At 39.6% G+C, this 26098-nt stretch overlaps 2 protein-coding genes across 4 annotated transcripts in view; both read right to left on the reverse strand.

The window, feature by feature from the left end:
• Positions 1 to 2929: 2929 nt before the first annotated feature.
• Positions 2930 to 8771, reverse strand: fam210b (family with sequence similarity 210 member B). The gene is made up of 3 exons (XM_057339093.1): positions 8223 to 8771; positions 3894 to 4060; positions 2930 to 3798 (listed from the first exon to the last, which is right to left on the reverse strand). Exons 1-3 carry the CDS (start codon positions 8622 to 8624, stop codon positions 3582 to 3584), a joined length of 786 nt encoding a protein of 261 aa, XP_057195076.1. The 5' UTR covers positions 8625 to 8771; the 3' UTR covers positions 2930 to 3581.
• A 2190-nt stretch (positions 8772 to 10961) lies between these two features.
• The window catches only part of ppp1r16b (protein phosphatase 1, regulatory subunit 16B), a 33045-nt gene continuing 17908 nt past the window's right edge, over positions 10962 to 26098 (reverse strand). For all 3 annotated transcript variants that reach the window (XM_057338751.1, XM_057338752.1, XM_057338750.1), the window contains exons 3-11: positions 20212 to 20282; positions 19320 to 19465; positions 18993 to 19096; positions 18358 to 18482; positions 15029 to 15154; positions 14767 to 14842; positions 14508 to 14637; positions 14151 to 14277; positions 10962 to 14026 (exon numbers count right to left, since the gene is read on the reverse strand). In XM_057338751.1, coding sequence (XP_057194734.1) covers positions 13610 to 14026; positions 14151 to 14277; positions 14508 to 14637; positions 14767 to 14842; positions 15029 to 15154; positions 18358 to 18482; positions 18993 to 19096; positions 19320 to 19465; positions 20212 to 20282 — 1322 coding nt within the window. In that variant the 3' untranslated portion in view covers positions 10962 to 13609. The remainder of the gene's footprint in view (positions 14027 to 14150; positions 14278 to 14507; positions 14638 to 14766; positions 14843 to 15028; positions 15155 to 18357; positions 18483 to 18992; positions 19097 to 19319; positions 19466 to 20211; positions 20283 to 26098) is intronic.

A 26098-nucleotide genomic window follows, 5' to 3' on the forward strand; every position in this document is an offset into this window, starting at 1 on the left:
GCACATTCAAATGTAAAATAATGTGATGTTTTTGTGTGTGCGTGTACCAGACGCCTCCATTGCATGTACACACAAACCACGTGAATGAGGAGGAGGAGGAGGAGGATGTGAAGATCTCCAGAACCTCAATACATCTTTTGATCTTAGAAGATCTTAGAAGGGTAGTTTAGAAGAATCACACACACTTTGATCGATTCATTTCCTTTCGCAGGCTCCCTCCACGTCATTTTAACATTCTTCCAATCTCACTTATATTTTAGGTCACTTCACAGTCCTTCTCAGGGATCTGGCTTGGCTGACAATTTCCGGTCCAGATTGACACACTGACCATCTGCGGTAGGTTCAGTGCGGTCATAGAAATCCATCAGAAGTTGTTCATGCCGTTTTTTTACTCTGCAAAACTCCCTCTGTATTGTCACACTGTGGCTCGTGAGACGGTCATTCCCACGAGGCCGTTCCCTGGCGTCGCTCGCTTCTCTGTAGATATTGAGAAGCTCTTTCTGACAGCGGCCGGGGCGAACCGCCTCTGCGATGGCCTATCACTGTCACCAATTTGTACATAGCCATGAGGGCCATAGAGGGGACAGACAATCAGCTCGACCCACAGAGCGATAATGAGCCTCACCGGATGCCCACCTGTCCACAGCAAGTGCCACATTCAACTCCTGTACACACACCTGTGTGTGCGTGTATGTAGTCACTTATATGTATCTACGGAAAAATGTAAACTCTGTCCGAGATATTTCAGAAAAAAGACTGCCTATGTAAACATATCTAAGTATATTAGGCCTATACTATAGCAGTATAGTGATGGCATCGCGTAGGCCCTGTTGTTTTTACTTGTTGTTTTGTATAGCATGATAATACAGGTAATTTTTTAGAAAGTTTAGAATGTACTTATTACATAATAAATACATTACGTAAAATTTAAATAAACCGATAAATTAAGCATATAATTAATTTATGAGTGTGAACTAACATTTTAAGGTCAACTTAAATTTTAATAAATACCTACAAATATAGAGTATTTATGTAACTTGACTATTTTTCCTTTTTATATAAATATTAAATAAAGATCATAATTCTAACGTAATACTTGAGGTCTTTTAAATAACACTTTTTTACACGTGAAGGATTCACACACGTTCGAGTTTAAACGAGCACTGACACCTGCTGGCAGCTGACGGTACTGCTACTCAAAACCAACCTGAAGGATTACTAGCCTTGTACATTTTAGTCACATAACAAAACGCATAACGTCTTAATTGGCCTAAACGTACAACATTTTTATCTGAACGTCTGCTCCACGCAAATATGTTAAAACGATCATAGACACAATAAACTTACTGACCATATATTTTTCATATTTTAGTTAACTCAGAAATCAAGCTTGTCTCCCGCATGACTTTATCTTCTGTGTAAATGACACCAAAAATGATCATGTATCAATAAGAAGCTTTTGAGATAACAAATCAGATTCTTTTTGGCTTGGTTTTGAGTCGCAGTACCGGTAGCCGCCACCCGGTGTCAGTGTTTGATCACAACACGTCTATAAATCCTGCACGTGGTAGATGTGTTCCAACGTTAGAAAGACTGCAGGCATTACATTTCGAGCTTTGAGTCCTGGCTGAGCAGTTTTCATGTTCTTTTGTGGGTTTGCTCCGAGCACTATAGTTTCCCCAAAGTCCAACTCAATTCAGAGAACTCAGCAATCAAATGTTCAAATAAAATATATACAAATCAAATACATATTTATTTAAAATATTAAGGTTGGAATACACTACACGACTTTTAAAATCTGAACAGATTTTAAAAAACTAGACATCACACACTTGCAGACTTTTTTAAAGTTTGCAGAGAAAAACAGGGCATCACACACTACGCGGTAAAATATGCAGACTAGTCCAGACTGAATATCTGGGCAACATCTGAGCAAAAGTCTTGTAGTGTATTACAGCCTTAACGCAGATAAAGTTAAGAAAAAAAGTAAATAATTTAAATTTAAACTTTTTTTGTACTTTATTGTAACACATTGGGTCAAAAACAAACAAACATTAAACCATTGCTTAAATTTGCACATATCAGGAGGGTTAAAGACCAGTAGTTTGTTACCAAACCTGCAAACATAAATCTTCAATTTACTTTTTCATTATTGCACTTTTGTTGATGTCGTGTGTCTATAGTTTGTCTCATTTTTAAGTCATTCAGAATGAAAGTGTCTGCTAAATCTATAAATGTTAGATGTCCAAATGTTTGGCTTGTCATAACATCACAAGCGTTTAAAGAATTTGTTAAATGTGCTCCAATGAAAAGCTCGTTCATGTGCCTAAACCTAAAAATAAAAATGTGATGCATGTGCTTTTTGAAGCTTCAACAAAATGGGACTTACACACGGACAGTAAGTGACGGATATTTTTAAACAGTGAAAGTGTGCAAGAGGATTTGTAATGAAGATCCTTGAGAATCTTTCCCGGAAATTCTGGATCACAACAGCTTTTCAGATGTTTATCTTGAGACACTGCCAAGCTTATGTTGGCACGAGTTTGTAAATACACCCCGGAATCCATTGCTCTTGTTCATAAAACCAAATGTGATACATCAGGTTCGCTTTCGATAAGAAGAATATGTGCACACGAACAAAAGAACATTTCATTTCACTTTCATTTCACATTTCACTTTGGTAAATGAGCTTCAATCTAGTGGAAAATATATAATTGTTGAGACAATAGAAAGTTTTACATTTAGTTCTACAAATGAAGATATATATCAATCAGAACTATGACTATGGTATTTTGTTATACACACATCAGCGTACAGACAAACTGGTTTCAAGACTAAATGTTTCCTAATAATATGAAACTCTTTAAATGTGATGCAGCAAATACAATTCTTAGTCAAAACAACCCCAAAATGTTTAAATGTTCATCAAAAAAATACAAGGTAGTTCACAGGGCATGTATTTTATTGTATAATTAAATTTCAAATATAATATTGTTACAATATTAAGTATTTTATATAACAGTCAATACAATGCATTGCAGCCATCAAATATCCAGAAAGTCATGTCTTACAATAAGACAAACGCATCAAAACTCTTCATTACCGGTTTAATTCATATTTACAAAATATAACAATTAATAAAATATTTCAACTTTTTCATACAAGGATTGAAAAATTAAAATCATTCTTGAGGAAAACAGAAGAGGCACGTCTCCATATTTAATTCCACATAGCTTCCCTGCAACAGTTGCTCATGTAAACAGGTACACATATATATTTATACGTATGTATGTATTCACAGCTCAGAAAAAAGTTGAAGCAAACACAGTTTTACTATAGTGAACCACCCCCTTCTGACCTGTATCCAAAATATGATTCTTGAGAATTTGAGGTCTCTGGACAGTTGACGGATGGACTGATGGGAAATAAGTGCAGTGAATAAAATTATAACACAAATCAAATGTTTAAATAAATGTATATGATTTTAGCTTATGAATGTGTCAGTCGTTACATTGTGCATTTTCTGACCCAAACGTCTCGAGTGAGAAGCTTATACGTTTCTGGAGTCTTTAGCTGTGTGTTTACGGAGCTGATGTTCGGGGCTTGAAGAGACCCGTTCTCCTGAGGTGTCGCACGATCAGCGGTACAGACACCAGAGTGATGCTGATGCGGACCGGAGCAAACAGTTTGTGGACGGCGTACGCTAAAACAAACGTGCTGGTGCCTGCGGCCATCTTCGACTGCACCAGGGATTCACTGAAGCCCATCTTACACAACACAGAGGTCATGTCTATCCCGCTGAAGAGAGACACAACAACAACGATCTCAGATTAACAAACGTTATTAAGAATATAATTATTCATGTACTAATAAACTCGTAGCAGAAATCTCACCTGGATACAGCACTGTAAAATATTCCCAGAGACATAAGAGAGATTCCGATGTGGAATGAGACCCCGACCGCTCCATATTCCTTAAACACTTTCCTGAGCTGTTGCGCCTTGCTGGGCTTTTCATCAGACCCCGGGCCTTGAGCGCTGGACCCTGAAGAAAGAGGCTCCTGTGAAGAGGGGGAAAATGAATCATATAATTACAATATCATACAGAATAAAACAAAGATGTCATGTTGGATCTTACATCAGATTTTAATGTAAAAAAAGGACAAAAAGTGAAACTCGGGATCAGGAAATATTTTCATCACAAATCAGCAAATAATTCGTGACAAAAGGCAACTGGGTTATTTGGGAATTCCGATGCTAAGTGAAAACTTGGCCTCACTGGGAGGGGCTTAGCGGCACAATCCAAACCAATTACGAGCCAGCAGAGGCTGGACTTGTGCTGTTGTGAACCACATAAACTTGAGATGTTATGTAAAGTGTCATTTTAGGGTTGAACGTTCAGTGTCTCCTTGCTTTGGAACATTATACTTTGGAACTATAAACAACTCACAGGAATGTGTTGCTGCATTAGAAATCAGTCAATGACTTTAAAGAACCACAAAGAAATCTAGAGAGTTACGTCTGTACACACACTTTGATGTTCACTCTTTAACAAAACAGCGATGCCATAGAAGAGCCATTCACTCAACGAAACCATTTCTTTCTTTTTAATATTATTTGTATATACACTCTTAAAAATAAAGGTTTTTTAAAGGTTTTTCACAGCGATGCCACAGAAGAACCATTTTTGGTTCCACAAAGAACCATTCAGTCAAAAGTTCTTTAAAGAACCATCCCTTTCCGACCTTTACATAATCTGAAGAACTTTTTTTCGCCACAAAGAACCCATTGTGAAACAGAAAGGAACCATTTTTAATTGTGTACATTATATTATTTCTTTCTTCTTTTTTACTTTTTTCAATCTTCTTTACATTAAACTGTACTGGTCAAGATGACTCGCATTTCTTAGATGACCATGTGTTATACGTTTTAACTAAACTAGGGCTGTCACAATTATTAAATAATCCGTCTCATCACAATTATTTGACGTCATCGCAAGTATTTCAGATAACCGCAATTATTGTGAATCCTTAGACAACAAGGATTGTCGGTGCAGAATTTATTTATTTTCTAACATTTTATTTTATTTTCTAAGAATTTATTAACAAGGATGATCTGCAGCATCTGCCGCATTTTACATTCACTGGCCTTGATCTCCAATCACCGTTACATTCACTTGACATTTCTCCATCATTTGAGTTGTGTTAGCTTTGTGTTTTTTGTGTTGATTTGTTTTGTTTACACAGCAAGACCTTAATATCTAGTTTTAGTGCTCAAGACAGTCTTCTCTGTTAAGGTCACTCTACAGTAAATAATATTTGTTATTTACAAAATGTTCACATTTCTAAAGTGTATATTTTCTTCATTGAATAAATTAATTGTCAATAATAGTTCAATCGTGAAAGCTTTTAAACAGACAATTAATCGCAGTTATTTAATAGGCAATTAATCGTCAGCCAAATTTCATAATCGTGACAGTCCTAAACTAACCTGTTGTTTTTGAGGAATAACTGACTTTGCAATGCCGCGACTAGCCAGAATCAAGTCTTCAAGACCGCTGTGTAACGTCTTCTCATTGCAATCTCATGAAAAATGATGACACCCGGATGTCGTGGTGTTTCGCCATCTCACAATATTGATGCAAGTTTCAAAACTGGAAGTTGAAAATAGCACAAACAAGCTAATAATTCATTTGAAATCAAAGAATAGTATAGTGGTTTTCTCAAGCCAAGAAATCAAACTTGGCCTATATGTGATAAACATTCCTATAGTTCAGGTTTGCAAAAAGAAAAAAAACAATATCTCATCTGAATCAGTCTATAAAATAAAGTTAATTTAACATGTATACACTATTAAGTATGAGCTGAATAAGTGCAGAAATGTAATATTAGACCAATCGAATAAATAAATTCTGTATATTTCACAACACAGAATAGATCAGTGTGGTTTTGTCTGTCATCATGTGATGCCAAAACACAGGAAAATTGTTTTATCCTATGAGCCTGAACACAAACAACACAAGCTTTTCTCTCTCCCAGTCAGGCATGGGGTCGGTCATGTGAGTTTAACACTCTCTGTGTGCCGCAATCCATGAATGTGCCAAAGTGCAAACAGACAGTTACGTGTTGTGTGAGATAAAGAGTCTGTTATGGCACGAGACACCAGACAGATGCACAACACATCGCCAGCAACACAAACACATCTGGAGGAGAAGTGGCACATTTACAGGCAAGCCCACATGAGCAGAAGATGCTGGAATCAAAGATGTTTGTCCACCTCAGGAGGTCCTAATGACTAACTATAATCAGGTAAATGCAATTGATAAAATCTAATAATAAACAATATTTAGGAAAAGGGTTGTATATTTAGTCTGTTTATGTGTTGGTCAATAGGGACTGGTAAATTTAGGATCCATTTTTTTTTTTCTAACTTTGCATGTATGGTCTGTTTAAGCATCACCATAGATTAAAACACCCACATTCTTTTAATTGTGCTAAGAATATACCAGTCCCACTACGACACAATGAGATATAATTTAGTTTTCTTGTTTTTATAGCATTTTGTCCTCATTTCTATGTAATATTGCAAAACCGTAGAACTAGATTTGAACTGGATATGAATTAAGTAACTTCAACAACAGGCACCAGCTCGACAAATAAACAAAACACTTGAAAAATGCCAGAATGTTTGCACATCTTCCTGTTATGCCACAAATGAAGTCACATTGTGGGTGTTCCAAACGATACAATGCTGACACTGAAGTTATTAACCTTCTTGACTACGCAACAACAAAGCTCAAATGGCCTTTTCGAGAGGATGGGGGGGGTTATAAATACAGGATATGCGATCATAGGCGTAATTTGCGGGTGGTACATGTCCCCACCACTTTCTGGAAGAAATGCTTGCGGAAGGTGTGTATTGTTTTGGGACCATTAACATCTAAAAGCGCAGGATGCGCCGCTTTCTCACCATCTCCCGTTTCTCAAACTCATAAGTTAATTTTGCGCAAGACTTCAGAAACGCGGCCAGAAGAAATGCGCGCATCATCCGAACTCACGGTGCTTGCTTGTGCATTCAGTGCATGCACAAAAACGCGCAAACCGACGAACAAGCGACATTTTTAGTCATAGGAATAAACTGTTTTTAAGTGTTATGCACCGCAACAGCAAAGTGACCTTCGCCAAATGACAGTTTGTTAACCACATACTGTGAGAGCTGCAGTCAAAAAGCGGAGTAGACAATGGACGGACCGCCCACTATATATGATCAATATGAGTTCTTACAGAAACCATTTATTTAAGTATTAATTGTTTTTGTCCCCATCACTTTTCAAAACAACAGATTTCTCCTCAAACCTGCTTCTTGACCCTTACACAGGAAACAACCAATGAGTAATTTTCTGAACAAAACCAGATGAACCGGCTGACCTTACAATAAGTAATAAATCTAAATAGGCTATAGGCCTAATCTAGCAATAAAAATAGCACTGTTTTTGCTATTTTACTTTTTTCACAACAAATGGCAAGATTCTTGGCTATGTAGCAAAACCATGGTCAATTGTTGTTGTTGTTTTTTCGTTTTATTTGTAGTTAAACTTTGATTAATTTACGCAAGGAACTGCGGTTTCGTTCCGTCTATAGACACAACTTAAAGCTCAAGTGCACGTGCAACCTGCACGTATGAGGCCCGACAACACAAAAAAAACAGTTTCACTGTAACGGTTTTACCATAATAACATAACTATATGTTTTAAAGTATCACATAAATACTATGGTGTGTTCAAGCTAATAAATATCAACGTACGACTGTCACTGTGTCATGGTGCATGAACTGTAGCGTGACATTTACTCATTAAAAGTGAAACGTGAAAACACGAGACGCAAGAACTTTTTGTAACTTTGAGGAAGGTTTAACACAGTAAAAGAGTGAGAGGTGACAATGAACACATTTAAAACAGTATCCAAAGAAAAGATATGAAAGTATTTTACCAATGAGAAAAACAAACAGAAGTGTGTGTGTGCGTGTTCACCGTTCAGCATAATAGACACTCTGAACAAAGCCTCGCGCGGTTATTGAACAAATAGCACGTGCGTTCGCGGTACACGAGACGTGGTGCGTTAACCAGTATAACCAGCTGAATCCATTTAGCATTGCATCATACTCGCAGATGTTTTTTGTTAGATCATAAACAAACAACGTAAAACTCAAGTAGTACTGACTTACCGCTTCAACGCCAGCGGCGCGTTCCTGCGTTTTCTCAGGCGTCGTGGACGCGCCTCGCATTTGTCGAACAGATGAAAACGGTTCATTCGCCTCACAGACGCGTCGGTGGTCCCTGTTTGTCCAGTCACCAAACTCGTGTTTCTGCGTCGCGTTTAAAGCATATGGCGTGTCAAAAAGCGACGTGCACGGTACACCCCGTTCACAACCGACGAGTGTGATGTAACCGGACCGGCATGAGACAGCGGCTTTGCAGTCAGGTAATCTCCGGTAAACAGAGGAGCAGCACACCGCGCGGTGATGACGTAACGCCCGCGTCGTGCCGCCGTCTCCGGTCGAGTAAACGGTGAAGTTGACGCGCAACAACGACGCCGCGGAAACGCTCGAGGTCCGACAGCGAAACATCGTGCCGACGTCAAATGCAGTTACGGTGGCTATTCGTGACCACTGTTTAGTGTGCACACTGTGATCTGATCCGAGATCAGTTCACGCCTCCACCAATGACATTCAAGAGCTCTTCAAAACAATGTCATACACGTGACGCGCAGCTTTACGCTGTCGTTTCCAATGCCACGCAGGACTGTTTACAAAATACCATTACAGTTTTCCAGTAGGATTTCATGTTCTGTTAGTTCTCATCTGCCAGATAACCAGCCAACACATTACCAGTAGAGACCATTATCGTTTCTAATAAAAGCAACCCAATTCCCATTAAACCCTGTGGAATTTCTTAAGTGCAAGACGCATAATGGACACGTGTGAATCCAAGCGTATGTTAGTTGCTCTGATCTGCTGGGTTTAATTCTGATAGGCTGATGCCGGTTTGTGGTGGTTTAAGCTGGTCCTTAGCTGGTCATGTGCTGGTTTAAGCTGGTCAAACAGCATCGAAACATACCTAACCCAGTATGCTGGTTTTTTCAACAGGGAACTAATTTTGCGTCTCACAATTGAGCTTGATCATAGACAAGCACGTGCAGTGCACCGTGAAATGTTTCTTACAGGATGTGGTTAAACAATATTATCCGCACGCTTTGCTGTTTAAATAAGACCTTCACACCCTTGACATTTCACCCACAGAAAGCCGAGCTGTATCTGTGAAGCAGCCGGACGAAACTGAGTCGCACAAACAAGCAGCTGCAATGGATCTGCAGCACCGGGACTTGGAATTCACACGCGCTTATTGAAGCCCAAAGCTGGAAGAGTGCCACACTAAACAGCCTCTGACCTGCCGCAGTGTGCATGTCTTCATGAGTTCATTAGACTCTATGAACTCTCAAACAGATGCTTGTAAATGCAAGGAGGGAGAATGAATGTGATGAGAAGGACAATGCATGATTCATTTTCTTTGGAAAGTGCTGAACACGAGGCTTAAGAAACACGTTGCTCATTATGAAGTAAACGATATCTCTATATGTTCCAGGCTGCATTTATTGCATTGAATTATTCATCGCATTTTAATCACAAAAGCCACATCAGTAGCTGCATTAAAAACACTCAGCAAGCTGCTTCAGTAAAACAGCAGGCGCTCTGGCTCCGAGACAGAACCACAAACACCACAAAACTTTCAGCATTCTGATGTTAATGGTTTACAGCAGTACACACTGACCAAACTTTCCAGCACTATTATTATAAATGTGACGACAATTAGGCCTAGCTACATTTCTAAGCAAACTGGCCTTGGAGTCTTAAAGGGATAGTTCACCCAAAAAAATACAATTCTGTCATCATCAGGTGGTTGAAAACCTGTGTCTGACTAGAGCACAAAATAAGACACTTTGAGAAATGTCTCAGCGGTTTTGTGTCCATTTAATGCAAGTCAATGTTGTTTGGTTATTAACATTCTTCAAAATATCTTCTTTTGTGTTCTGCAGACTAAAGAAAGTCATACAGGTTTTAGATGAGTAAATGTTGACAGAATTGTCATTTTTGGGTGAACTGTCCCTCTAAGGACCACTGAAGCGCAGTACAACTGAAACAACAAAAACGGAATTGAAGGAACAGCTGAGGAGTTTCTGACAGCCGCAGTCTCCATTTACTTTCATTGTGTGAAATAAAAAAATCAACATCAGCTTTTCTTGTGTTTCATCACACAGGCTTTTATGAACATGAATGTGAGGATGACAGAATTTTCTTTTCTGGGTTCTTGAAACGGTTGTCTTTTGTTGAAGTTTAAAGAGCAAGTGCACAACGCACTTGAAGCGTTTCTTGAAGAGACTTGTCTGTTCGGGTGGAGTTTAAAAGATTATTTCTTTATCATCACAGAGATGAACCAACAGGAAACAGGCTGATGATTTTACACCCTGTTCTTAAAGTGACAGGTCACCCATACATAAAAATGATTTCTTTTATTTACTTTATGTTGTTCAAAACCTGTGTATGACTCTTTCTTCTGTAAAACACAAAAGAAGATATTTCGAGAAATGTCTCCGTGGTTTGTGTCCACACGAGTCAATGACTATGTGAACACACCAGATGCATAAATATGTGTTACGTCCTCCAAAAATAATCCGATTTAATCTGTTACCACGACTGGATGTTACAGAGTCCCGTAGTGATCTGTGCCAATATAAACAGAGTTTGCAGGATTAACAATCCAAACAATGAATAATCCTGTTATGCAAGAGAGTTGCTCAGTTCAGGCTTTGTTTAGGGTTTTGTGTCAGCAAAGTAAAGCAGAAGGACAAACCAAACACTGAGATGTCACGTTTTAATTCACAATTTATTTTTCGGTGTATTATTTGCATTATATGTAATGCAGTGAGCACTTGTCATTTGGTTTCTTCCTAGTTTCCTGACCTGCTGAGTGCTGACTCAATGCGGTTGGATGTTTGCCACAGACAATCATTGGGCAGCTGGCTGAACAAACACTTCCTGAAAGATCAAGACTGTGGTTTATAAATGCAATAATCAGACCTGAGGCAACTCTTAAAGCAGAACTCATCTTAAGATGTTGTGGCAAACAAAGTATGTTTAAAGTGCAAAATAGGGAAAGATTTTGTCTTGCTTTCAATTAAATGTAATAAACATTTATGTTTAAGCTTGAAACAAAAAAATGCTGCTTGCCAATAAAGAAAAATAACCAAATGTTTTTCTTCGGAATTTTCTACTCTATTGGCAAACTTCATGTTTCAGGCTAGAAATTAGTTATATTGTTAAGAGCCGAAAGCAAGACTTCTTGAATCTTGTATTATTTTGCTCAATATACGTTGTAAGGATGTTCACACACTTGCTTTGGACATTTAGTTTGAATTTAGAGTTTTGAATTTGCTTTTGCGTTCTTAAATTGTGCATGTATTTATCATTTCATTCGTGTGCTCGCCTGTTCAAACAGACCAAGAAACAAGACCGCTTTAGAAACTGATCAAAATATACAATTTATTGAAAATACATTAATACAGTGATCAGTGTACTCCAGTAACTATAAAATCAGTAGTTTTTTTTCCTTTTATCGTGGCAGGAAAACTTCATCTGACTGTAAAACAGAAGCAGGATTCTCTCCGTTTCTAGTCATATTTCTACTTCAATGTCCAAAAACACGAGCTACAAGAATACTGTACGCTACAGCTGTATGACACCGGTGCGTTTTTCTATATTCAGTCACGGGCGCTTTCCTAAACGTGATGCATTAGGCCCGTATGTGTCATACAGCGTTCTGTGTGTGTAAAGCAGTTTCATGTCAGTATTTTTGGCCTCTGACGTGAACAGTGTTAAGCATTTTCACTGTAACATTACGCTCATATTGCATTTCAGTATCTTTCCATAAAAAGGAAACAAATTCCGAAGATTATTTACATGCTTTCCTCCTTTGTAAAGTGACGCATGAATGAAGTTACTATTGACAAGAAGGCGGGACTACAAGAGTATCACTGGACCTCATTGGCTGTTTCTGACATTCTGAACTTCTGGAAGATTTTGGCACCCAATATGAGAGACATAATCCAGCTCGAAAGAGTTACTGCATCAACTAAATCGTGTATGATTTACATGCACAATACGTAATTCTGTCTGGATATGTTTCTCATTCTCCTCCCGCTGTGTTCATCCCTGATGTATGCATTAAAGGGACAGTTCATCATTACTCACCCCAGGTTGTTCCAAACCTCAATAAATGCCTTTGTTCTGCTGAACACAAAGGAAGATATTTTTAAGAATTTCAGTAACCAAGCAGATCTTATCCCCCATTTACTGCCATAGTAGGGAAAAGAAATACTATGGGAGTCAATGGGGGTGTTTAACAGGACAAAAACATTTATAAAGGTTTGGAACTATGTGAGCGTGAGTAAATGATTTTACATTTATGTGTGAACTATCCCTTTAAATGACAGCTACAATGTTCATTTTATTTTCCTCTCAGCAGCTAAACCGGTCTCACCTCTAAAGCACATGTAGAGCAGTCACGACGCTGACAGACGGGTGAATCTCACAATACACAGCCAGGTCACATTTCACCCCAAAATTAAAATGAAAGAGCGATGAGCTTATTAATAGGCATGTAATAAATCTATAATTGTGTATATAATTAAACATGTTTCTGGGAGCATTACTTGCATTGTAGCAAATTTAATGACACAGATTTTTTCCCCGCTCAAATTCACATTTACACTGCGTCTTTAATGTTCAATAAAAAATCCATTACAGTCCATTTATACTGTATTCCTTGAAATGTGGTCAAAGAAAATAACATCAGAAGTATACATCTAAAAATAACCATCTTATTTTTTGTTATTTCTGGGGTGAGATGCAAGCTGGACGTGTCCTTATAACACTGACATACACAAATACTGACGTATGTGGGACGTTTCTTTAATTCATCCTTTCTATAAATGGCTTCATCTCTCTGCAGTACAATAAATAAGAATCTTATAGTACAGTGACTTCTATGCACATATATGAATAAATACTGTACACAATACTTTTGGGCCCTGTTGCCTCTCACACGCAGTACAGTAGGTCATCACAGGCAACAGAACAGAAACACTGGAAACGTTTCATTCTGGTCCGAATTCTAAACTGCACAACAGCTCAACAATTCCTTAGCTTGAGCATCCACAAACAGTAAACCTTTTATTTCAGTTGAATGAATCTCTGTATAAATCATGAATCGGGGTGATGGACGCAAGCTGTGCAACATTTTCTTCCTATCTGACAACCCGTCTTTCCTGTCCCAGAGTAAGACTGTTTTCAGACCATCATCGGTTTATAGTACCACACAATCTGTTTACTTTGTTTACCCCACATGCCTCCTCCTGCATTTCTTCATCAGAACACCTCCAGGTTTGGACTGGAATAAGCAGGTGAAATACGGGGGATCCACTAGTGGGCGGCCACATGCTCTTCTGTTACTCGTTAAATTTGGCCTCCATCCAATCGGACGCTTGGGATCCTGGAAACTATGAGACACAGCAGCAGCTGTGAGTTTTGGGGTTCTCGTCTTCTATTGGCTGCTTGAATTTCAGAAGGGGCGGGTCTCCGCTGGCCGGCGTGAAGTAAACCGCGCTGCCGTTGGACGACACCAGCGGCATACGAGGATCTTCCGGATCGGATTTGGTCTCTGTGGCCAGCGTGGAGCCGTTGCCCAGGTGACCGTTGAGGATGGGATGGTTGAGGAGTTTGGCTGCGGCCCGCTGCTTTTTGAGTTCTGACAGCGTCTGAGGGCACCTGGGCTTAGATTCCTCAGTGGGTGGGGAAGGGGCGGTGTCTTGAGGCTCGGGGGTCACCGGGTCACCGTTAAGAGCGGAGAGGCGACCGTTGTGTCTTGTTTCCTCTTTCAGGATTCCAGGAACTCGTGGTGGATCCTCAGGCTGCATCTACAAAACATCAAAAAGTAACTTAGCAACTTGAAACGCAGGTCAGGTGTGAAATGCATCAGACTGTGGGCATGTCTGTGAATCTAGTAATCGAGTTCAAAATCTTATGCGAGTTTCTCCCCACCGTGTATTGGCTGTGCTCTTGCTCAGATTCTTGTTCTTCTCGTCCTCTCCACACGATGGCTTCTGTCTGATACTCTTTCCGACAGAGGTTATGTCTGTCTGACAGACTCGCCCGCCGCACCACTTTACTGCTCACACACAAACATTTTTATTATATAAATTCATATACACAATCAATTAAATTGCACTTTTATAGTTCTTAGATGGATATGGGTAATTTGTGTGTAATGCATGTGAACGTCCAGCAGGTGTCAGTATTGTCTTTGTTATGTGTGTAGCATGTGATTCATGTGAACATCCAGCAGGTGTCAGTATTGTTTGTGCAGTGTGTGAATGTCCAGCAGGTGTCAGTATGTACCCGCGGCTTCCTGTGCTACTGGTGCGGCGACACAGAGATGTCTTGTGCTTCAGTTGCGACTTCATGATGATGTCGTGCTTGTGCTTCAACTCCAGTAGATGATTCCTGAACTCCTCATCTTCACACAGATCTGAACACACACAGCAGTAACAAAAGCTAAGTTGATGATTGATTGACTTGTGAATCAGTGACGCTATGAATCATGGGAATTCTCAGCTCAGTCTGGTACATCAACAGTATATCAGAAAGGAGTTTGTACCTATGGGCGTCTCCTCCATATAAGTCTTGGCATTTAGATTGGCACCATGTGAGACGAGCAGCTCGGCCACATGGACCTGAAGAGGTGAAATGTGATAAAACACGTGAGCCAATATGAAATTATCCATATCAGATGATATTTAATAATTAACTGAGGACTCCACCTGCTGCATGACTTAACTTGTTAGTGCGTACAAAACAACTTGTTAGCCTGTGAGTGTTCACGTGTGTGAGAGTGTGTATGTGAGAGTTTAAGCGTGTACCTGTCCCCAACAGGCAGCGGCGTGCAGCGGTTGCCACCCATCAGAATCTCTCTTATCTGTTCTAGCTCCGCCCTCTAATAGCAGCTCTGCAGCCTGCGCGTAACCGTTCGCTGCTGCGATGTGAAGCTGTAAAACACAGACACAAAACAGTTTATAACTTTATATATTTAACAATTAAAATAAGCAATCAAACTTAACACGAGGGCTGACGCTTAGAAGTTCTAACATGTTAATAAGAACACTGATAATAATCAGAAAAGCTGTGTGTGTGTGAGAGAGACAGAAAGAGAGAGAGAGAGAGAGAGAGAGAGAGAGAGAGAGAGAGAGAGAGAGAGAGAGAGAGAGAGAGAGAGAGAGAGAGAGAGAGAGAGAGAGAGAGAGAGAGAGAGAGAGAGAGAGAGAGAGAGAGAGACAAGAGAGAACGAGACGAGAGACGATGATGAGAGAGAGAGATGAGAGAGAGACAGAAGAAGACAGATGATAGGTGAGAGAGAAGATAAATGAGATGAGAGAGATAGAGATAGAGAAAGATGAGTAGATAGAGACGAGAGAACAGACAAGACACATGGAAAGTATGAGAGAAGAAGACAGAGAGAGTAGACACATACTGAGAATACTCAGAAGAGAAACATTACAAAGAGAACAGAGAGTAGGAGAAGAGAGATGTAGAAGAGACGAGAGAAGAAGGAGAGAGAGGAGAAGATACGAGATGATAGTGAGAGAGGAGAGATGAGAGATGAGGAATTGCAGAACTGAGAATAGAGGGAGTTTAGAGAGAAGAGATGAGAAGAGATGATGAGAAGAAGAGAATTGTAAGGAGAGAGTAGAAGGAAGGGAGAGAGAGGAGAGTTGAGTATCTGAAAGAGAGGAGAGAGAGAGTAGAGTTGAGAGGTCATGTATATTCTAATAAGATAGGTAGAGTGATGAGGGAGAGATGAGAATGTAAGAGAAGAAGTAGAGAGATCAGAGATGCAGATGAGAGATAGACGGAGAAGGAGAGAGAAGATGAGTAGAAAGAGAGAAGAGAGAAAGAGAGAGAGAGAGAGAGAGAGAGAGAGAGAGAGAGAGAGAGGACTTGATTTGATTTATCTTAAATGTCTTGTGAGCATTCAGGTGTCTGGTAAGCTGTAGATAGATAACAGCTGTCCGTCGGTCTAACATCAGCTCAACACACTCAGTGTTGGGTGTAACTAGTTACTAAGTAATCAGTAACTGTAATTTAATTACTTTCCATTAAAAAAGTAAAGTAAGGGATTACTCTTATTTTTCCTGTCATTTAATTACAGTTACTTCTGATGTAATTAAACTAAATACTGTGTGTGATATACAGTATGTGTGTGCAATCGTGGAATTGACATCGAAATTCAAAGTCTAACATTAAAATCCGTGCTTTATTGTGTAATTCTCACATTTGTAATACTTAGGTCAGTTAATAATACTACTTTATGTAGTTTTATATTAGTTATTTAAATGAATTAAAAGAGACGTTTCATAATTCACTTAACTAATCAAGGTTGATATAGGATATATTAGTAATTAGTAATAAGTAATTAAATACTTTTTGGAGAGAGTCATTTGTACAGTAATCTAATTACACTATTGAATATGTAATTAGTAACTAGTAATTAATTACTTTTTCAGAGTAACTTGCCCAACACTGCACACACTGTGTGCTGTAACACATACTGTAAGTGCTGGATGAAAGCTGATCTGACAGCAGAGCTGTGGCTCTTATTACACTGTTTGTTTGGCTGGAGAAGAAAAGATCGTCACAGATGATAGTTAGGTGTTGTATTAGTGACAAAGTTAGTGTTCCTGGAGCTCAAATGGCAGAGCATTGCAGTAGAAGTGCAAAGGTTGGTGCACCACAAGTTCCTCTGGATAAAAATGTCTGCCAGTTGGACAAAGACAAATGTAGATGACGAGAAACCTAATGCTCTGAACTCATATAGGACTGTGATCATACCTGTCAACATTTGTGTACTAAATTCCGGGAAACCCACCTGGGGGGGCTGTTGGTTGTGCAGGGCAAATAGGGCACCCCTCTGATTTAAAGGGGTGCTGCAACGATGTGTCATGCATTCTGACTTCTTTACAATGTTAAACGTGCCGTCTTCTCATGCTTAACATGATCAACTTGTCAAAAAACGAGTTGGGCGTATTACGTAGTATTTCTGTGCTCAATACACTCCCCCAGCGATCGTACAGGTTTCGGAAAGTTTTTTCTAACATGTAAAACTGTTTCGTAACAATTTTTCTTAGTCCCTTATTGGACAATTCTCCCGGAAAAGCACGTGGCACGCCCACGCAGCAGCAAGGAGAGCAGGAGCATGCGCAGACGTCACTTTCACTTGTGTGCAGGAGAGAGAGAGCAAACGTTCACGAAGTTCAGGTGTTTGTTTGTTCACTGCATTTGGGTGATGAATGTTATATAAACGGTGGATATTACGCTGGATTTGGAGATCGTTTGAAACTGATATATGGAGCCGTCCCAGCGCTAAAAGATGCCAGACATGAACCGCATGCAGTGAGTGAAACTGATGTCTGTTTTGTTGGCAATGGGTGCGCACGTGCTTTAGTTCAGCCTACCCCCAAACCCCCCCCCCGCTCGCGCCATATGCTTTCGGAAATAATCGTACAGCTGTTTCTCTCTTTTATAAATGTGGTCAAACTAAATACTCTTCGAAGATACGAAGTATGCAATACTACTCTATAGGTACTCAAGATTAATATGAGATTGGCAGAAACCGCGTGTGTTAGGGCCGCTTTAATGCTGCATTAACTGTTTAATGCAGCTCACAGGGCCATGAATCCATGAATGGTCTATCTGCAAGGTATCATCCTAATTTAGTATTTTGTCAGAGATCTAAATGGCAGACATGAAATAACTTGCATCTAAACGCGGTTTGAATAAGCACAAGCAGTTAGTCCCTTCACGCATCCCGTAGTTCGGGTGTTTTAACTTAAAAACATTTTTTTAATTTACATGCATAGATTTAACAGTGTTTGCATATTATTCACAAGAACCACTTATGGTCATAGAACGGGAAATATTGGAAATAAACTCTATATTACCTGTTTTTATTCAGTCCGGGAGTTTCAAAGGAGAAATAACTGAAATACGGGAGTTTAATGGGAGAAATAACAAAACGGGAGGGTGGCGGGAGATGGGTGTGAAAAACGGGAGTGTTGACCGGTATGACTGTGATATGCCCTAGCCTGTGTGTGTGTGTGTGTGTGTGCGTGTGCGTGCGTGCGTGCGTGCGTGCGTGCGTGCGTGCGTGCGTGCGTGTGTGCGTGGGTGGGTGTGTGTGTGTGTGTGTTTGTACCAGCGTTGCCCCCTGCGATTCTTGCTGGTTAACATCAGCTCCATCCTGCAGGAGGGTCTGAATATCTCCCAGCATCCTCCTCTCCACAGCCGCTCTTGTCTCATCGATCATCTCCTGAGTGATGCCTGTCATACACACGTGGATTGGATAATACAGCCATCAATCAAACAGTAAGTGGGAGGAGCAGCTTTCATTTAAATCCTGATTGGTGGTGGTAGGTGTCGTGTTATGAAGCACTTGAGAGAAATTTGCTATTAGACACTGGCCGTGACCAAAACAGATTAAAAAAATGAAAAATTACGAGGTTAAAGGTTACATTATAAATGGACCATACTGGCAATTCATCCCTAGTAAATTATTTATTCAGTTAGGTGAAGTCAAATGTTTAAAACGATGTTTGATACTATAAAAACCATATAAGAGATGAAGGATCAGGGTCAGTCCCTGTACTTTGGTACAACTTGCACAACTTTAGAGAATTAAGCTGAAGAGTCTCTCTCAGGGTCAAAGTTTAATCTCTCTGAACAAACTCATAAAGTAATGGAGCAACAGGAGGACATTGTCAGGGTGTGAAATACTAACAACCTTCAAGATGAAGTTGATAACAGTGAGACAGGATCTGCTGTGGGACTCACCGCGGTTTGCCATGGCAGTCTCGATGATGTCCAGAGTGGGGTCGTCTTCACAGAGGTCATAGGGCATATTCCCATCAGAGTTCACAGCCAAGAGATCAGCGCCTCTGCACAGAGACATACTGAGCTATTATACTGAGCTAATACCCCCTTTCTCCTAAACTCCACCCTTAAAACTCTCATAAACAATTGTCAGTTTTATCTGAATGTTGTGCTTTTTAAGTCTTTCAATTTATGAGGATACGGGAATCATCTTCAAGTTGTAATACCCATGTTGTTATAAACCACAAATTCTCCCCCCCACACACACACACACATTCACACACTCACTGTTGGATGAGGATCTTGACGAGACCCGTGTGTCCACAGGTAGCAGCAGCATGCAGTGGAGTCCACAGCTCGTTGTCCTGAGCGTTCACAGTCGCTCCATGAGCCAACAAGAGCCGCACCATGTCTTCATAATTATCAATGCAACACTGAGGGAGAGATCGAGATTTATATTGTTATTATGAGTTTTAAATCTGTCATTTTTCTTCTCGGTTTTAAACTGTATTTTCATTTCTTATTTTTTTGCATCTTCAAGTATTTGCACTAATGTTACTGCGTCACACACATTTTACACGGCCTTGCTGCAAAGTCCATGTCAAAAAACTGTTTTGTTAATAAAGCCAGCCTAAACTAAAAATGAATAGGGAGAAACAGATCTGTGAAGTATAGATTTATATTTAACACGAGTTAAATGTATGACTCTGGATTAAAGGGTTTGTTCACAAATATAAGCTGCAGTGATTTGCAATGTTTTAATTTCTCAGATGATGTGTGACAGACAAACTGCAACACCGTCACATACATGTAAAACTAGAGCAACACACCACCACTGAACATGATTTCGGTGATTGTTTTATCGCCTTGCATACATTCAGACCAAACAGTTACGCAACAGAGGATTTGTTTACAAGCAGTAAGACACTGAAGCTCTGACACACACACACACACACACACACACAGAGAAGTCATCTGTTTGTCTTGAGTTGAATCCTGTCGATCGGCCCTGGAGAAAGTGTGAGGGAGTTTGGGAGAGAGACTGAACACAAAGCCGGTCTTTCATGAGTGCTGCAGGTCTACAGCATTGCTCAACACCCACACCGACAGACAGACACACACACAGACAGGAAGAAAGACAGACAGACATACAGCAGATGGACAGAGAGACCAACATTACCTGGTGCAGGGCCGTCAAACCGTCTTCATTACAAAGATCAGGAGGGATGTTGTTCTTTAGCAGATATCTCACTGTGAGGGAGAGACGGAAAGAAAAAATCATTCTCTTTATGTTTGAACATTCAACCATGTCTTTGAGACACAGACTGTTTCACTATACAGTACACACACAAACCATTTAAAAATCTTGAATCTTTCGTAAAGTTCAACACAATTCATCCACTTTTTGCCTCATTCATCTGTAAAACACTCTGCAAACTGCCTCCTGTCCAACAACAGTGTTGTCACGTAAATTAGATCTTTGAGGGTTTTGTAAAACATTACCTGAGGTTGACACCAGTGGATAAAATCTGATTGTACATGAGTGTAAATACAATTTCAATTCTCACCGCAGATCACGTTATTGAGAAATGTCTCGTACAGTTGCATGATAGTATGATAACAGGACCAGACAAGTTATGAATTATGAAGCACAATAAGTGCTTTCAAAACCAGAACGAGACATCTTCAAGATATCAAAGCTGAACTAAAACAGACATTCAATTCAAGAGAGTTAAAAACGAGGAGCGTCATCAACACACAACACTTGAACGAAAGACCCTTCACTCACAAACTTCATAACTAACAAGTGCTAATCATTTCCCAAACAAGCGTTAATGATAATCTATCTGGTCACATCTGATCTCAGTCGGTGTTTGTTGTGAGGTGCAAAATGTACATCAATGTATTGTATTTTACATACAGTACATAAAAAAAATCTGTTTAACTGATCGAAAATTCTGTAAATTCTGTAACCTCTCCTTTGACACTAGTGTGCTTCCTCAAGTACACTTCCTAGAAAACATTCTTCTTTTTACCAGCGTACTGTCACTTTAATCTGGCTCTCACAGACAGCTAATGCTACTTACTATTAATGGACGTCTATATTTGACACCAAAAGACCAGAAGCTTCACATTTACCATGAAACAGGGACAGATGAGTGTGTGTGTGTGCGTGTGTGTGTGTGTGCGTGTGTGTGTGTGTGTGTGTGCGTGTGTGTGCGCGTGTGTGTGCACGTGTAAACTCTACAGCACATGGCCCAAATGTCCCCACAAAGACAGTAATACCAGTAGTTTTTGACCCATGGGGACATTTTTTGGTCCCCATGAGGAAAACAGTTTATAGACAGAAATAAATTATGTTTATTTAAAAATGTAAAAATGCAGAAATAAACATACCATATACAGTTTGTATTGTCTAAAAAACCTTATGTGTATAGAAAATCCTCATAAAACATGAAAACCCAACATGTGTGTTTGTGAAAGAGTGCGTGTAAGAGAGTATTCGTGAGCGTGTCTGCTCTGGCTGTGGTCCAGTCATCTTTAGTATGGGATTTTATAAAGTCTCACACTGTCTCTTGTGGCTCAACTCATTTAGCGGTGTCAGTTTTTCTCAAAGTTACTTTTTCTATAGCTAACGTAGTCTTATCATCATCAGATCTCACCAAAACACCACTGGAGAAATGGAGTCGCCGCAACAGGCTGTTTATTTGTTATTCAGAAAGCGTTATTTTTCTCTGGCCATGTTCCTGTTGGCGAAATGGATACACATGTCCACCAACAGACAGACAATGAGACAGACAGACAGACAGATTCCCCTCCCACTTCACTGCTGTGGAAACAGAGCAGCGGTTCAGGAGGCAGAAGATTTGCCTGCATTCCAGCGCAGGGAGGACCTGCAGATAAAACGCACAGCGATAAACAGATCGCAGGAAGAGAAGAACCACACCCGCCTGCTGCATCTTATCAGCGCGTGGAGATGTAGCAGCGCTCGTAGCTCTGATTCGGGAGGGGGGTTCGTGTCAGAAATCATGGTGAGCGAGAGAGACTTGCATATTCATGCACAAATCACACGCACAAACACTTCTTTATTTGTACTCATTAACGGATGTCTGTACACGCGTACACTCCATCTAGTGCCCCTAGTAGGACACATAATGTAAAAGTACAGGGCACTACCAAACCAAGCGAAAACAAAAACGTACAGTGTAGACTCAGGCCAGACGCAACATAAATATTGTTTTGCCTATTACAATAATTACTGTAATTTCCAGACAAGGCAAAAAGAAATGCGTCTGAAGGCTACAGTCCGCAGTAAAATAACATGAGCAACGTTATACAGAAGAGGTGAAATATGCTAACGTGAGCAAGCGCTCACCAGATGATGAGTGCACCAGCCAAAGTGGTTACAGAAAGACATTGTCTGATCATTCTCACTCATAATGTCAGATATCGACTTTGAAATACTCTCGGCATTACAAATGAGATTAAAGTTCGACACAGGCTGGCAGCCGATATGAATTAATGGATTAGTGATCAACTGTAAGGACATTAGATCTTCATATTTAGCAATGTAATGATGCCGTGACTGTGAGAGTGGCCTACATTCACCACAGGACCAGTGCGTGCACATCATGCACAGTGCCGATTTACACTCTTTAAAACACAAATAACACGCACAACTACATACTCGAATTATCCTGCTAAACATCTCAACATAAGAGGCTTTACGAGTTTTCCATTTGAGTAAACACAACGGATTAAAGGAATAAATATTCCCTCCATCCGCTGCAGCACATCAAAATGAATGACCAACACGTTTTCTGTGTATTTGGGGTTTGGGTGGATTTCATTCAAAATTCATGAAGTCTATTAAGAGCTCTAGAAGCTCTCTCACTGTTCTGCTCGTAGCGGATGAAAGAAATGAATGGGACACACAGATAAAACAGACAAATCGAGACACTTTCATATTGAGATGACTGTCGAAAGGTAAACATATATTTACTTTCATATTTTATATTTACATTACTGTCATAGGCTAAATACAAATAAATATAAACATGGTTTTCAGAGGACATCGCTGTTATTTTATGTACACTAGGGCTGTCAAACAATCGCGATTAATTGCATCTAGAATAAAAGTTTGTGTTTACATAATATACGTCTGTGGACTGTGCATATTAATTTGGTATTTTCGTATACACATACCTGTACATGCCTATATTTAAGAAAAATATAAAAATTAATAAACAATGTAATTAATTACAATTAAATTCATGTTAATATTTATACATGTATGTATTTGTAAAAATAAACTTTTATTCTGGATAAAATTCAACATTCATTTGACAGCCCCAGTACACATAAGATCAAAAGCATAAAATAATGCAAAAATACAGAGCGAGACCAAACATATAAAGACAAGAACTTGTTAAGGAGTGTAATGTGAGTCACCGATTACTGTACCCCTGCATCAATACAGCATTTAACTTATGTGTGTTAACACAGGTGTACATACACCTGTTATTTCAAAGATTATTTACTAACAACAATTCAAGCACTTGCATCAACACTGCATTTAAAAAACTGTGATCTATACATTTTTATTTATACATATCTAAACATTTAAAAAAATCTTAAATACATACCAAGACATAAAAACATAAAAAGAAACGTCTGTGATCATGCTTTCATAACCGTGTCCAGTTGATCACATCACATGTGATAAACCCCGAACTCACACGGGAATCACAACTGCCTCCTAATGAGTCTTTTATCATGTGATCTCTGCTGGCGTCTGAACCAGAGCCATTACACATTTAATGCCACTCCTAAAATCCACGTCCCCAATCACACAGACACAGGAGTGTGGTGTGAGGATATTATGGGTGAGTTTAGTGTTGCGGAATAGGCAACTTGCTTTTCGCTTAGCAGACTGCAAGTACCTTTAATAGACACACACACAGATCTGCAGCAAACAAAAAGCCTGAAGGCATGGAGATGTTTACAAACCCAAAGATTTAACACGGTGAAATCGTGTCAACCATCATAACCTGCTGCAATCCTCACATGAAAAGAAGAGATTCAGTGAATTCACGCCGATGTGAGCGTCTTCCGCTGTGACCTTCAGTACATCATTAGTGATGTTTGCTCCTTCATAATGATCAAAACACAAACGCACCGCAGTACACTTCACTGTTTAGATGGGGGGGCTCTTTTGATGCGGGTCAGTAAGCAACCATCTAGCAAAGCCCTGGCAACTGCTTAGCAGGGGGCGCTGCGACGACTCATGCAGAGTCTAACACTTCTTTCATAAAAATGTAACGATAAGACATGCATTATTTCTGAACTTAATTTTCAGTTGATCTCTTAAAAGTGAACGACAGCCTCTATAAATCTCTCTGAATCAGTGTACTATATTCAACATTAAGCCTGTGCATAGTTCTATGTGTCCCAATTCACATACTTACCATCCTAAATAATATTCAAACTTAGAATTAGTGTTTCCCAAATTGTAGTATGTTAAAATGAGTAACTGGATGGTTACTTCCTTTGAAAACACAAAGTGCAGATCTATGCACACGCTTCACTGTAACAATGGTCATGCACTCAAATGTACACACTTTCTATTAATAAAAACAGTACATACTTTTAGGGTATTCTATAAGTAGGTGAATTGGGACGCAGCAACAGTCGACTGCACACTAAACCTGAGCTGACAGCAAGAGGAGGATGGCAGGAATAAAAGCATACAGCGGAATGTTCTAGACTGCCGTGGAATGTTAATGTTGAGTTCTGGTACAGACAGTGGGCCTCTGGATAGCCAATGAGGAGAGAATTTAACACACACACACACACACACACACACACACGTCTGGTTTATTATCTCCGTGGGGACAGTCCATATGCGTAATGATTTTTATACTGTACAAACTGTATATTTTTTGCCCTACTCCTAAACCTACCCCTAAACCTAAAGATCATTAAAAAAAATTCATTTTTAGATTTGTAACAAATTATGTTCAGTACGATTTATACACTTTTTTGTTTGGGTCCCCACCGGGATATAAAAACAAGGCCGCACTCACACACAGTGCTGAGACTGAGAAATTATTGGCAGCAAAAACTCTTCCTGTTTCTCATTTTACTAAACAAACAAACAGCAAAAACCACAAGTGACAGTCGCAAGGCAAAGCAAAGCGCTATGAATGAGCTCTATTAATCCAAAGAGATAAATAAAAAGCTTGTCACCTCTTTCTGTGTATCATCAACACATTTACATCACACGTGTCGAGTCTGAAACAGCCTGTTACAGCCAAGTCTATCACCTAGTTCACATGTTCAGTGATGGTGTGTGTTAAACGCATATGTTGGGTGGGAGGATGTTGCTCGGCACAGATAGAGAAGATAGGAAATACTGAATCTGAAACAAGCAACACTTGTGTTTGACCCGGAGAACACAAACTCTGTCCTCTTCTGACCTAACATGAGTCACATTAGGATGAGTGAAACATCTATTTTGCTATGCCAGAGACAAGATTTAATTTGCAGATAAAAGTTAAGTTTTATGTATATAAAACATTATAAAATTACATAAAATAAAACTTCAAGCAATAAGTATGACTTGCGTATATAGCCATTTTATTCAGATGAATAGGGAAGATAAAGGAAGATGTTTGGGGGAACTGAATGTATAACGTAAGCAATTTAGTTTTGACATTTTGTGATGTGCTGCACGCAGACACAGGCTGCATCACAAGTCTGTTTTATCAAAATACACACAGATGCTACAAAAAGACTTTAACACAGCTGGACTTCCTCTTTTAACATCCATTATAACCCGTGTTCCCAAAAGAACTCGATATATTAACCAGATAACGACAACAGGAAGCGAGGTCAGTCAATCAGATTAGAGCTAGTCAGAGCAAGAAAGCACTTTCCAGCTTTGTGATCAATAAACATCAGGCGGTGACCGAAAGGCGTGTTATCTGAGCATGACACGTTTACCCTCAACAGGACAACACCGTCAACATACATAACTGAAGGTCTAACAGTGAGTTTACTGGTAC

Source organism: Triplophysa rosa, linkage group LG7 (genome assembly GCF_024868665.1).
Source record: "Triplophysa rosa linkage group LG7, Trosa_1v2, whole genome shotgun sequence".
NCBI lineage: Eukaryota > Metazoa > Chordata > Actinopteri > Cypriniformes > Nemacheilidae > Triplophysa > Triplophysa rosa.

Excerpts from the sequence above, each read along its gene's own strand:
- fam210b (XM_057339093.1), bottom strand. The coding sequence starts at position 8,624 with ATGTTTCGCTGTCGGACCTCGAGCGTTTCCGCGGCGTCGTTGTTGCGC. Across the intron at positions 4,061-8,222 it reads GCGCCGCTGGCGTTGAAGCG|GAGCCTCTTTCTTCAGGGTC; the intron begins GTAAGTCAGTAC and ends CCCTCTTCACAG. Across the intron at positions 3,799-3,893 it reads TTTTACAGTGCTGTATCCAG|CGGGATAGACATGACCTCTG; the intron begins GTGAGATTTCTG and ends GTCTCTCTTCAG.